The sequence below is a fragment of the Panthera tigris genome, chromosome B3 (assembly GCF_018350195.1).
Source record: "Panthera tigris isolate Pti1 chromosome B3, P.tigris_Pti1_mat1.1, whole genome shotgun sequence".
NCBI classification, from domain to species: Eukaryota; Metazoa; Chordata; class Mammalia; order Carnivora; family Felidae; genus Panthera; species Panthera tigris.
In genome coordinates this window covers 109,911,510-109,925,579 of record NC_056665.1, presented here as the reverse complement: position 1 = coordinate 109,925,579, position 14,070 = coordinate 109,911,510, and the positions used below count along the sequence as shown (strand labels likewise).

Genomic DNA, 14,070 nt, shown 5'->3' with positions numbered 1-14,070 from the left:
AAAAGTACGGATCTCAGGGTTAAGCCTGGCCTAGTGCCCCATTTGCCTTCACTGAGGTAATCCTGAATGTGTGCCCTCAGAGAAAGAAGACCCAGATTTATCACCTCCAATTAAGGATGCCTCTTGGGTTACCACCTTAGAGATGGGCAGCCGATTCTCAGACAAACAGCATTCAGTGCCAAATGATCAGTCACAGTCAAATCGGTGGGAGATAAGGAAATTAATGCATGGGGGTTGTCTGAAAACCTAGCCCACTCCTTCTTGAGGGTTTAAAAAAAAAAAAAAAAAAAAAAAGCCCAGATTTTCATCATCTTAGAATGATTTCAAGAACGTTCTGCCCTGAGAACAGAAGCAGGGGTTAAAATTACTTGCTGCAGCCATAGACCACACTGGCCCGGTCAGTTTGCAACTAGATTCACAAAGGTTAACACCCCAAGCCTTCCACATTCCAGAAATCTCAGGTGAATGCCTATTAGATTTAAAAATCCAACCCAACCTTTGAGGTTAGGTCAATGTGCTCTGAAATTCGGAGGATAATCACTGCCCCCAAGCTCCACAATGCAGAGGGGGCTCTGTCTCCGGCTCTCACAGTGCAAGAACCAACGGGACACACAAAAACGGGCAGATGGGCAAGGCGGGGCCTCTTTCTAGGCTAAGAGGCACCTTTGCCACACCGGGTAATGGCAGCGGCCCAGGCTCTGGGCAGTCTGTGAGCCAACGTGCAGGCCTTCCGGGTATCCGGCATTGGAAAAACGATGTGCTTGTTACCACAACTCACATAACCAGGCCCCACCTAAGAAGCCTATTCTTGGGCAAACAACCTCTTTAAAAAACATGAATGCTGGCAGCTTCGGCTTAAAGCAAAGGGAAGGCCGACTGGAAGAACGTTCAGGTAGCTGAGGCCTGAAATGAAGTCTACCCATGGCTTCGCTCTAAGCCCGATACCGCACATCGCTTCTCCCCGAAAGGCTACAAGTAAGGCGGGTGATGTAGACAAGGTTACTCTGAGTCTCCGCAGGACGGCCGTGACCCGCTTCTGGAGGTTGTCCCAGCGCTGGTTGCCCTCGTGTACCATCTGCTTCAGCTTGCTGGCCGTGTCCGTGCGGTTCTCCCGGGCCAGCCGCCGGTACTGCTTGTTGATGAGCTCCAGCTGCGTGAGCCTCTCGTGGATCTGCCGCTGGAAGGCCTGCGACACACGGGCCGCGTCAGTGCCAAGGCACGCGGGGGGCCAGCCCGCCCCCTCCCCGAGGGCTTACCCCCCCCAGGCTGAAGTGGCGGCGGAGAGCCTGCTTCACCTGCCCTGATGCTAAAGAACGGCCTCTCAAGTTCACCGCGTGCCGCGTCGTGCCCGGCAAAGCGGACTCAGCAGCTGCCGGCAGGCTGCGGACTGCGCCGCCCTGGCCAGAGGTGGGGGGAGCCAGCCCCTTAAGGGAGTCACCTGAATTGCCCAGAGGCTTGATTCCCAGGAGCAGCGGGCTGGAGGGGGGCCCTTACCTCGAACCTCTTCAGCTCTTCTTTGGCATTTGTGTACAACACCTCTGAGGAATTCGGGTAGGCTGCTGTCCTCTCGGCTGACTTGAGCCAGTCCTCAAAGCGGGAGTAATCATCTAGAAATTTCTGCCACAGACGCCACGTCTCTTCGATTCTGATAGGAGGAAAGCACCTCAATATAAGCCAGCCATTTCAACCATGAGCTTCCATTTTTTTTCCCCCCTCCCTTGATGGGCCCAATTCCCGACACCCCTCGCACTGGCACTGTTTAGGGGAAGAGACCCTGATATCCCTCTTCTAAGAAATAACCAGGAACATCCCCTTCTTGGTCAGGACACTGTCTGTCTAGGACTGCCCTTCAGAGTTTCTGAAGTTCACAGAGGTTAGCAGGCAGGAGACAGAGCTCCCACTACTTTGTGGCTAGGGACACAGAGGCACAGTGGCCAGCGTGGTTACACCTCAAGGCCCAGGACTGCTGGGGAAAGCTGTTGCCCTGATTATATTTTTTTCTTGAATAATTCACTTCATGCGCACTGGTCACACCTACTGAGCCTTCTCTGCCAACAGCCTTGGAAGCGGAGTGAACAGAACACAGCTACTCTCCCTGAGATCAGAAGGATGCACGGAGTCTGGCTGACCATGTTCAAAACGTTTAGGGGTAGCTCATTTCTTACTTCATTCGCCGTTCCATTGACATGGCGCAGATGTTCCTCCAGCGTCTGTCCAGGCTTCTGGTGGTCTGCTGGATGGAGTCACACTCGGTCTCATTGGCACAGGCATCGGAGTCGTGCAGTAGGACATCGCAGATGTTAAACACAGATTCCACCCCCGCGCTGTGTTGTTCGATGTCTCGCTGCAGGTCCTACGGTTGTAATAGAGCAAGGAGTGCCTTGAGGTGATGGTGGTGGTGGTGGTGGTGGAAAGATTGGCATCAGAGGATCTCCACTCCCCTGAGACCCTCTTCTAGCCCAGGGGGGCACAGGCCTCATGCACGTCCACCTTGGGATCAGTAACAATGACTACATCCCCCTCACCTCTGCACAACCCTTGTGCCGTAGCACCTGGCAAAGCTTCAACACTGGCAACAACGGGATTATTTGTTGAACTGGCTAGAGGGGGTAGGAGATCAAAGGGTACCCTCTTCTGAGAGCCCACTGGCCCACAGACTCTGGGGAGGCATGGCATCCACCCAATATCACCAGACCACAAGGGCCTCCCATTTAGACATGGCTCCTGGGAGGTCTTCCTTCGGAATCTCTTCAGAAGGACCTAAAACTTCAATAGAAACTCTTAACTTTTTATGGGTCACAGAATTCTCGAATCTACTGAGACCTTTGGGCCATCTTCACACACCCCCCTCCCCCAAATAATGCATGCAGATGTATGCTGTCCACAGCCTCTCCATGAGCCCATTCTATGGCTCCATAGCCCCAAAGGAAGAGTCTGGGAGTAGAGACTCCACTTCCCCAACTGATGGGGTCTGAATGAGGGGGCATGGTCTCTCTGGAGTCTTGTGCCAAACAGTGCTACAGTTCCTAGATTCAGCAAAAAGAGAATTCGTGAAGAGACAATGCATGGTTATGGGGAAAAATGGAAAACCTGTTTAAGAATAAACACAGCTTTGGGGTGCCCGGGTGGCTCAATCGGTTAAGAGTCTGACTCTTGGCCGTTGAGCGTCCGACTTCAGCTCAGGTCATGTTCTCACGGCTCGTGAGTCTGAGCCCCAGCTCAGCTGTGCCGACAGGTCAGAGCCTGGAGCCTGCTTTGGATTCTGTGTCTCCCCCTCTTTCTACCCCTCCCACACTCATGCTCTGTCTCTCTCTGCCTCAAAAATAAACAAACAACAACAACAAAAAATTAAAACACAAAATGAGTCCGACTCTTGGTATCGGCACAGGTCACGATCTCGTGGTTTTGTGAATTCGAGCCCCGCCTCAGGCTCTGTGCTGACAGTGTGGAGCCTGCTTGGGATTCTCTCCCTCCTACTGCCCCCCCCGCCCCTCCCCCGCTCATGCTGTCTCAGTCTCTCTCAAGAATAAATTAAAAAACTAAAACAAACAAACAAACAAAACCTCTTAAAAAAAGAAAAGTATAAACACATCATTTTCAGGTATTGCCCAGAGAATACTTCTGCACACCATGGGAGGGCTGGAGGAGGGAGAAAGGAGAAAGGAGGAGCCTGTTTATTTTGCATTCTGGATGAATTAGGCTTCTCCAGGTATCTAACTTCTGTGGTAAGTGAAAACAGACCACGCTGCTAATCTCAGTATCCAAATGACATTATGAAGAAACAGCAAAGACAAAGCTAAATCAGCCACTGTTGGCGTAAGTTCCCCGGGTTAAACAGGAGAGATTATTTTATAAACTGCCTGCCACTGTCTACAGAAAGGCAACATAAAAGTTCATTCTGGGTCACCTCAATTATTTAACCGTTTTGGAAATTACTATTAGATAAGACTAATATTTTCTTACTTTTCTTCTGATAAATGTACAATTTTGATCATTCTCTGCTCAGGTGGATATGAAAGAATAAAACGTTAATGCTCAAACCACATTTTAAATCAAGCAGTTTAAAAAATTTTTTTTTTTTTTTAATTTGAGACAGGGAGAGAGAGAGAGCACAAGCAGGGAAGAGGGGAAGAGGGAGAGAGAATCTTAAGCAGGTTCCACACTCAGCATGGAGCCCAACGTGGGGCTTGATCCCACACCCTGGGATTGTAACCTGAACTGAAACCAAGAGTTAGTCACTCAACCGACTAAGCCTCCCAGGCGCCCATAAATTAAACAGTTTTTAACAGGATCCTAACTGATTAAAAATGAGCACAATGAATTATATTAAGAAAATGTGTTTTCTAGAGGTGCCTGGCTGGCTGGGTTGGGGGAGCTTGTGACTCTTGGTACTGGGTCGTGAGTTCGAGTCCCATGCTGGGTATAGGGATTACTAAAAGAAATAAACTTAAAAAAAATAAATAAAAAGACAGCAGAGGGTGCCTGGGTGGCTCAGTTGGTTAAGCATCCAAGTCCTGATTTTCGCTCAGGTCATGATTCCATGGTTCGTGAGATCAAGCCCCGTGTTAGGCTCTGTGCCTGACAGTGGAGAGCCTGCCTGGGATTCCGTCTGTCTCTCTCTCAGAATAAATAAATAAACAAAACACTAAAGAACAAAAAAAGAAGAAGAAAGTGCATTTTCTAGTTTGCACTCTATGTGTCCTATGAAGAGCCATGTACAGGGTGATTTTTTTTTTTTTTTTAAGCTCTGCAGTCCAGGACAAGTGGTGGAAGTCTTCCTGGGGTCCATGCAAGTACCAGCTTTCAAATTACTAGGTTTAAATAGAACTCAAGCTTTAAGAATTCTCGCCGGCTTGCAGAATTGTCATGGGCTTCCTAAAATGTATTGGCACTGGTAAATGTCTCTTTTGACTTCATCAAAATAATAAGGAATCCTAACATTGGTGTTATATGAGTAATAGTGGCAGTTTTATTTAAAAAAAAAAATTTTTTTTAACGTTTATTTATTTTTGAGACAGAGAGAGACACAGCATGAACAGGGGAGGGGCAGAGAGAGAGGGAGACACAGTATCTGAAGCAGGCTCCAGGCTCTGAGCGGTCAGCACAGAGCCCGATGCGGGGCTCGAACCCACAGACCGCGAGATCGAGACCTGAGCCAAAGTCGGACACGTAACCGACCGAGCCACCCAGGCACCCCAATAGTGGCAATTTGAATTGAAAAATGGTACCTGCCCCTGACCTCAACTGGTAGGGTCTGGTTGAAAATTACTGAAAAGGTCTAGTCTATGGATAAATATGAGGGCTGCATATTTTAATAGACTATCTGCAGTTTCTCTACCTTATTTGTTCAGCTTATATTGAATAAAATGGCGATAGAAAACTAACACACAGGGTGAATGGGAGAGCAAGAAATGAGCTCTGTGATAGTTTATAGACGACTATCAACATTTTGGTTAACCAAATTGCAAAAATTTTCAAAATTTCCAAACCAGACATTTAAAACATGGCAGCATGATCTACGGATTATAATATGCACTAGTTACTTGGTAAAATATAAAGTAGTGAAGCATACTGAAAAAATGCGAACCATTTAAGTGCCAAACGAGGGATATGTTACAGACTAAACCGATCCCACCACTGATTCCCATTGAGGCACGAACATGCACAGTAAATTAGATTTCAAAAACTGTGTAAGTGCGGGGCGCCTGGGTGGCTCGGTCGGTTAAGCGGCCGACTTCGGCTCAGGTCATGATCTCGCGGTCCGTGAGTTCGAGCCCCGCGTTGGGCTCTGGGCTGACGGCTCAGAGCCTGGAGCCTGTTTCGGATTCTGTGTCTCCCTCTCTCTCTGACCCTCCCCCGTTCATGCTCTGTCTCTCTCTGTCTCAAAAATAAATAAACGTTAAAAAAATCTTTAAAAAAACAAAAAAAACAAAAACAAAAAAACTGTGTAAGTGCGATTTGAAGAAGGGGACTTAAGAAACAACACAAGACGATGTAAAAGACTTCTGCCAATGGTTCTGGAAACCGTTTGCGTTGTGTTTCTGTTCCTGAGCAGGTGACCAAGAGCACTGAAGCTGAGAAAGAGTGTAACAGGGGTGGGAGGAATGAGGAGGAAGATCCAAGGTAAGAGGTCGGGGAGAACACGACCAGGAAGGAGGAGAATACAAAAGGAACTAAAAAGATAAAGGGAGAAAAGAAGAAAGTCAGTCTCGGGGTGGGGGTGGGGGGCAGAAAATCACGTGGGGTGGGGCTCCCATGGTGGCTCCAGATTGACTCTGGGGGGAGGGGCTTGGGTTGGCAAGCCAGTGGGGCAGAGTGGTCGTGGCTTGTGGTTTATGGAGGTTGGTGTTCAGCTGAGTGGGCCTGCTGGGAAGGGGGCTACTGGTAATCACAGAATGGGGGGTACCTAACAGCACCGGCTCCCCATGTTAGCATCTGGCACCCCACGGTGAACCAGGGAGCCAAAGAAAACAGGAGAGAAATGCCCAAGTCTTAATGAAAGTGGTTCATGTTTAAAAGTGTCACAAAGGTTGCTACCACTTTCTCTGAAGATGATCTATGCCACAGAAATAACAACGCAACCCTCATTGCTTCAGGAGTTCTGCATAAGAGAAACAAAAAGGACCCTGATAAGGTTGACCTCTTACCCAGGGTGCTCCCCAGAACACTGCAATGAGGATCTGGAAAGCACTTTTGCGGGCTTGAGGGCTTCTGCAGAAGGCACTACTAGATGATGCCAAACTTTTAGGTCTTATTTCTGGAAACAATCATGCAACTTATTATACTTAGTGACAGAAACTCAAGTAAGGTTTTTTTAACAGCCCACATATAATTCTTTTGTGTGACACATTTCTGTTTTTCGTGTTTTTGGTGAAGGCTTTAAGGTCTGGTTTTGGTATAATTTTTTTTTTTTTAAACAAAAATACTAAAAGTTTGCTCAGGACATAGGTGCTAAGTGGAATTTTGAGTGCCCAAAGATAACCATGCCCTTGTCCCCAGAATCTGTGAATACGTTGGGCTACATGTCAAAGGAGAATTAAAGTTGCCAATTAGCTGACCTATTATTCAGGTGGCCTAGTGTGATAGGGTCCTTAAAAGTGGCAGAGGGAGGTAGAAGGGTCAGTCAGAGGGAGGAGGGACTGTGAAGGAAAAGCACAGACAGATGCAATGTTGCTGGCTTTGCAGATGGAGGAAGTGGCCATGAGCCAAGCAATGTGGGCGGTCTCCAGAAGCTGGAAAGGGTAAAAAAAAAAATGGGTTCTCCCCTGCGGCTGCCACAGAGAAATGCAGCCCATCTGACACCTTCATCTTAACCCAGGGTCACACTTCTGACCTCCAGAACTGTAAGATAATAAATTGGGGTCTAAGTTGCTAAATTTGTGGTAAATTTGTTAAAGCAATCATAGAAAACTCCTACAACATCTAACTTCCTTACAGTAATGGTAGTCCTAAACACCAACTCTTTAATTGGCTTTGGATTACTATGAGATAAGAATTCCTTGATGGTGATTCTGAGTTCTGTGAAGAGGGAAGCTTCAAATCAACCACAGTGAAATTATGGACCATTTCAATACAGGACCAAACAAGGCCCGGAGGATGGCAGCTGCTCCAAATTGTATCCTTTGGGGGATACAGTCCTTGCAATTTAATGTTTTGGCACACTCAGGTTTATAAAACATTAACACACATTATTGACTCCTGCCAAATTTTTCCTCTTAAAGGAAAAATATACTCAGCTTCTGTTTATCTGAAAAAACTCACCACTCAGGGTGAATTGCTATTTGCAAGACCTGTCTGTAAAGAAACTGTTCAGGGAATTTATCTTAGTGGATCAAACTTGCAAACAAAGCTGATAATGTCCATTAACATGGTACTTCTTTCAGTATTCATTTCTCCACAAAGCAAAGACAGCATTGAGATGGTCTCCATGAAAAAGACATACTTAAATTTCTGAGGCTAAGTATTTTTACTTAGTAGCATTGCTAAATCATACTAAGTTGAAAGTCAGAGAATAGGCATTGTTTAAACAGTAATAGTAATAGACCGAATGAAGATCTAAGTCAAGAGCAATGGCTCTATTTTATGGTAGCATGAGATGTCACTTATTCCCGTTAAAAAGACTGATTTGAACTCAAGGGAATTCGTCATCAATTTATCATCACCTTCTGCCCTCGAATCTAAGAAGTTTCAGCCCTAGTTCTTTCTCTAAGAACAGCTGTTACCTGTGGGTGAATCTTCCTGGTGAGCTGACAGGTAGCAAACACTAAGACTTTGGAGACAATGTGAAGAAAACATGTATGAATCTGAGAACCTGATGACAACCATATTGCTTATATGGTCAAAACAGAATCTACTCACAGGTCTGAGAAAAATCTATGAAGGTGAAGGAAAGCTACTGAAAGGATAATATAAACTTAATTTTTTTTAAGTAGGCTCCACACCCAGCATGGAGTGCAGTGCGGGGCTGGAACCCATAATACCGAGATCAAGAGCTGAGATAAAGAGTCGGACACTTGGGGCCCCTGGGTGGCTCAGTCAGTTGAGCGTCCGACTTCGGCTCAGGTCACGATCTCACTGTCCGTGGGTTCAAGCCCCGCGTCGGGCTCTGTGCTGACTGCTCAGAGCCTGGAGCCTGCTTCAGATTCTGTGTCTCCCTCTCTCTCTGACCCTCACCTGCTCACGCTCTCTCAAAAATAAAAATGAACATTAAAAAAAACTTTTAAAGAAGAGTCAGACACTCAACCGACTGAGCCACCCAGGTGCCCCAATACAAACTTAATTTAATTTAATGTTTTTTTAGAGTTTATTTATTTTGAGAGAGTGCAAGTGAGCACTGAAGAGGGGCAGAGAGAGAAGGAGAGAGAATCCTAAGCAGGCTCCTCACTGTCAGCACAGAGCCTGATGCGGGGCTCAATCTCATGAACCTCAAGATCATGAGTTGGGTGCTTGGGGCTCAGTCGTTTAAACATCCGACTTTGGCTCAGATCACGATCTCGCGGTTCATGGGTTCGAGCCCCGCGTCGGGCTCTGTGCTGACAGCTCAGAGTCTGGAGCCTGTTTGGGATTCTGTGTCTCCCTCTCTCTCTGTGTCTCTGCCTCTTGTAGTCTATCTGTCTCTCTCTCTCTCTCTCTCTCTCTCTCAAAAATAAACATTAAAAAAAAAAAACAAAAAAGAGTCGGACGCTTAACTGACTAAGCCACCCAGGCATTTTAAACTTAATTTTAAAAATAAAGACAAGCTCCAGGCACTGCATAGGAGAATAAACTTGTGAATATGAGCCCATGGAAGTCAGGAAAGTGAACTTGATAAGTCAGTGACATCAATGAGCACCCACCAGGTTAGTGTGATGTTAACACTGGCAGGACTCAGTGGTTTCACACTGTGGAGTTTCCAGGGTTGGCGCTGAGGGTATGTAACTGATGAGAGAAATGTACAGAGTACCGAAGGGGCTTCCTAAGCATGTTGTTTATCATACCTTTCCCCCCCTACCATCAGTTGTATTGTCCCATGAAAAGTTTTCCTGGTTAAAAAATTTATTTTTCTTTTAATTCATTGCCTCCCAAAACGATACGACCAAAAACAAAACAAAGATCCAAGTTTAAAAAAATACATAAGCAAAAAACCTCATTTACCGCTAAGACCTCTTTCTCAAACACTGATCTCACAAAGAGGTATGTGAACGTGGTGGCAGAGGGGCACTCAAGAAATGTCATCTCACACATACAAGGACATGGACACTGGTCAGTTTTCTCTGGAAAAACACACCAATATTATGAAATGTGAACACGCCAAAAAACACAGCCACTACGGGGAAGGTCTGAGTTAGCAGATGTCATAGGCACCTATATGCTGACAAAAGTTTGTTTGCCCACCTGCTGCTCGGCGAGCCTCTTCTGGATCTCTTGATCGTCACAGACGTCATAAACAACAGGCTTAGAAAGCTCTGACTCAATTCGAGCCAACCAGGTGCGAAGGTTGCTCATGTTTTTGTCCAACTGCTGAATAAACGCAAAGGTCTCCTTCAGCTTCTTCACCCTAAACATATTTGCAGGAAAAAAAGGAGGTTAAAAAAAAAAGCCCAACGTTGAGTGGTGAGAAAAACAAGGTGTCACAGGATAAAAAGCAGCTTATGTTGGTTATTGATTTTATAGCAGGAACAGCTCTCACGTCACGGATAGGAGTTTTCACAGAATATGTGACACTTCACAAATTGCTGGTCTGGTTGATTTTCAAATGCACTATGAATTAATCCACCCCTACAAATATGAAGTCCTATCTTTCCCAGAGTAGGATCCCCTAAGACCCAGTACCTCTTTCTAGGGCTGCAGAGGACAGAGGAGATGCTATCCCCGCTCTCTCTAGGTTAAAACAACCACGCTGGATTTCTGTCCAGTTTCTGTCTTGGGTATGCCTGAGATCGCGGCGGTCAGGGACATTCCCCGATGGTTTAAAGACGTTACGTGCCTGGCTCGCTTGATGATTATCTGGCCCATGATGACGCTCGTGGAACCCTCCTCTTGAGCAAGCACAAAACATATGCTAAAGCCCACCGCATCCAATCTAAGGGGTTGAGGGTGCCACACACATATACCCAGCCCGTTATGGGGCCGCTGCGCCAGGCCAAAAAGGGAGGAGGGAGTGGGGAGGAGGGACAGGCCAGGATAATCTGCAAGCACCGTTCTAAATCCATCTGCCTCCTACTCCGTGTGGAGCGGATTTGAACGGACACACACGGCGTCAGTATAATTGGTGAGCTCACTGGCGCCTCAAGGTACTGTCGGGGGGGAAACGGCTTGTTCTGGGGATCTGTGGATTCTCAGCGAATCTCAGCGACTTGAAGTAATAGCCATGACGCCAAGTTCCCACTGACCAAGACTCAGGTTACAAGGTGCCTTCAGAACTCCATCCTACAGCACTAGAGAAAGAAAAACTGAGGCTCCAACTCACCAGAAATGCACTGTCTTCCCAGGTTGCCTGTGAGCAGTTCCCTAGCGCCCTCCTTGCCCTCCTCCTCCTACCCACCTGTGGGTCTGCGGCCAAAGTGTACACTTGGGGTGGCATGGCCGATCCATGTATGCTCCGGTGCTTTCACAGTCCTCGCCCCACCCTGTCGTATCAGTTTAATCCCCTGACCTTTTCAAGTTGTCCAGCATGCAGTGGCCTCTCTGCCTCTTTCCCTGCACTCTGCAAAGTGGCTCCCCTTCCCTTCTCCTGGAGCCTCCAGCACGGCTCACCGAAGACACTGGGGGGCCCCTGGCCCACGTGCTCCCGCAGCACCTGGGACCTCCTGCCCTGTGTTGCGTCTGCGTCTCTCATTCGCTATCCACCCATCGCAACAGAGCCCGTGCTGGCCAGGCTGCACGGGGCTCCCTACCTCTGCCAGCCCAGTACCTCCCACACTGCCTGGTGGGCGGTGTTGACAAACATTTGTTGCATGAATAAATGTGTAAGAGCATCTCCACTACAAACGTAGACCATAGAATTGTGTGTGTGTGTTTTTTTAAATGTTTTAATTATTTTTATTTTTATTTTTTTTTTAACTTTTTTTAATTTATTTTTTTTGAGACAGAGAGAGTCAGAGCATGAACGGGGGAGGGTCAGAGAGAGGGAGACACAGAATCCGAAACAGGCTCCAGGCTCTGAGCTGTCAGCACAGAGCCTGACGCGGGGCTCGAACCCACGGACCGCGAGATCATGACCTGAGCCGAAGTCGGCCGCTCAACCGACTGAGCCACCCAGGCGCCCCTGTTTTAATTTATTTTTGAGAGACAGAGCACAAGTGGGGGAGGGGCAGAGAGAGAGAGGGAGACACAGACTCCGAAGCAGGCTCCAGGCTCTGAGCTGCCAGCACAGAGCCTGACACGGGGCTCGAACTCATGAACCGCGAGACTACGACCCTGAGCCTAAGTCGGATGTTTAACCGACTGAGCCACCCAAGCGCCCCAGAATTGTGTGTTTTAATTTTTATTTATTTATTTATTTTTGAGTCCTACCATCAACCAAATCAACCCTGGGGACTGACGTCTAGCTCCAGCTCTCTTACCAGCTGGTTTTATGATTTAGGAAAAATCCTTTTGTTTCAGCCTCCTCATCTCTAGTAGGCTTCTGAGGTCCCTCAAGGTCCAGGGAGGTGATAATATCTGGGTGAAGTTACGGCCAGAGTTCTGGAAGTGAGCAGACCTGGGTCTAAGTCCCATTGCACCATTTATGGGCTTTGCACACTGCAAGGAGCCCAACTTTCCTGATTCCCAGTTTCCTGGTCATCCACCTTGCAGGTGGTTCTGAGCCCCAAAACAAAAGGACGTGTGTCAAGTCTTTGGCACAGAGCCTTATTGCCACTGGGATTACACGATGCTACGACACCACCTCATTCACACGACACCGGACCTCACAAAGTCCTTTCATAAATATTTATTCTCAACAGTGCCAGGAGGGAGGCCAACTTAGGAGGCGGCCACGGAGTCCGGTGGTAAAGAGCACAGACTTTGTGGTGAGGGCCTCGGTTTGAATCCTAGCTCTGTTTAAGCTCATCTGAAAAACTGTCAACAGCAGTTAGTCCCTTCCTTCACTGGGTGGCTGAGAGGGCTGAAGGAGATATAAATACATGAAATGCATTTGGCACTGTGCCTAACAGAGATAAATGCCCAGAAACCACGATCGAGAGGATTTTCATGGTGGTTAAGTTTTTCCAAATTACAATCTTACTGCAAATACCACAAGGAGTTCCTTTCAAAGCCTCAAGATGATTTATTAAAAAGGAAGAAACAGAATCTGGGGCCAGGCTTGGATGCAGTTGTAACCTAGATCTTGCCTTCGTCCCTGTGGCTTTCGAGGGACACCCTCCTCCCCCCAGTATCTTGTCACCCTGACTGCCTAGGGACCAGAAAGGACATGCCAGACAATGCCAGAGGAGCTGGGAAACCCAGGCCCTATTGGACAAGGAGTCTTCCATGCAGTTTGCAAGGGGCTGCCCTTCTGGAGGCTCTGGCTGGAGAGGCAGCCCAGCCCTGAGAGCTCCCTAGAATGGAGGGGAGAGGAGGGTCAGCAGCCTCCGCACAGGTCTCCTGCCTCCACCTCCATCCAGCACCTGACCCTACGCCATCCTCAGTATCCCAGCCTCTTTATTTTAAAAAGAAAAGCGCTAAAATGCAATTCTTTAAACGTGGGGGGGGGGGGGGCGGCTAACAGACAAAAGAACCTGGATGTAAACAGAGACGAAGCGACCTTGAATCCTATTAATCCCAGGGTGAGACGTACAATAAGTGGGGGTGGGGACTGGTAGGAGGCAGGTGGAAGAATAATTTACTTGGCTTCACCAGGACTGATACTCCAGGCCAGTGACGTCCAAAATGGAGTGCTCAAGACAATCCAATGGAGTATGGGAACAAAATATTAGACTTTCTAGCGCTGTCCCATTCTTTTGAAGCGTCTACACTGGGCACACTTTAGAATTCACACACTTTACGACCATGTGGCACAACTACAGACCACGCTGACATGTACCTGTGCCAGGTCTGTCGTGCTTTATACACGGGCAACTCATTTAATCCTCCTGGCAACGCTAGGAGATCAGTACCATTAGCATCCCCATTTGACAGAGGAGGTAACTGTGCAACAGGGATTAAATAACTTGCCCCAGTCACATGATGATTAAATGGCAGAGGCAGGATTTCAACCTGGGCATGCTGTTCTTAGGCTCTTTCCTCATGGCAACTCATATAAACCTACATACGCTAACGTGCACACACGAGCCCATGAGAGAACGTTAGGCACGGGATGCCTTTTGTTGCTGTAGGGAACGTGATTAGAAGTCCAGAGTCGTGGCTCTAGGATACGCTGCGGGGGTAGAAGCCAGTCCACCAAGTGCTATACTTCGGGTGCTCCCAGTTGCCCCTCCATGATTTCCTTTCAGTAAGCATTTAACCACGTGCTTTGTCTTGGATCCTGTGCAGATCCCAAGGATTCAGGAGACAACTGAAATACAGATCGTATTCCCAAAGAGCTGATAACCTAACTTAGATTGAATTTCGACATTATAATAACAATATAGGAGGCGTTTCATAAATATC

General features: G+C 47.5%; 1 protein-coding gene across 4 annotated transcripts in view; it reads right to left on the bottom strand.

Moving 5' to 3' along the window:
- SYNE2 (spectrin repeat containing nuclear envelope protein 2) overlaps positions 1–14,070 on the bottom strand; it is a 283,558-nt gene that overhangs the window by 16,025 nt on the left and 253,463 nt on the right. For all 4 annotated transcript variants that reach the window (XM_042989863.1, XM_042989864.1, XM_042989865.1 and 1 more), the window contains 4 exons: positions 9,874–10,036; positions 2,166–2,353; positions 1,495–1,645; positions 1,004–1,186 (listed from right to left, as the gene is read on the bottom strand). In XM_042989863.1, the coding sequence (XP_042845797.1) occupies positions 1,004–1,186; positions 1,495–1,645; positions 2,166–2,353; positions 9,874–10,036 (685 nt within the window). The remainder of the gene's footprint in view (positions 1–1,003; positions 1,187–1,494; positions 1,646–2,165; positions 2,354–9,873; positions 10,037–14,070) is intronic.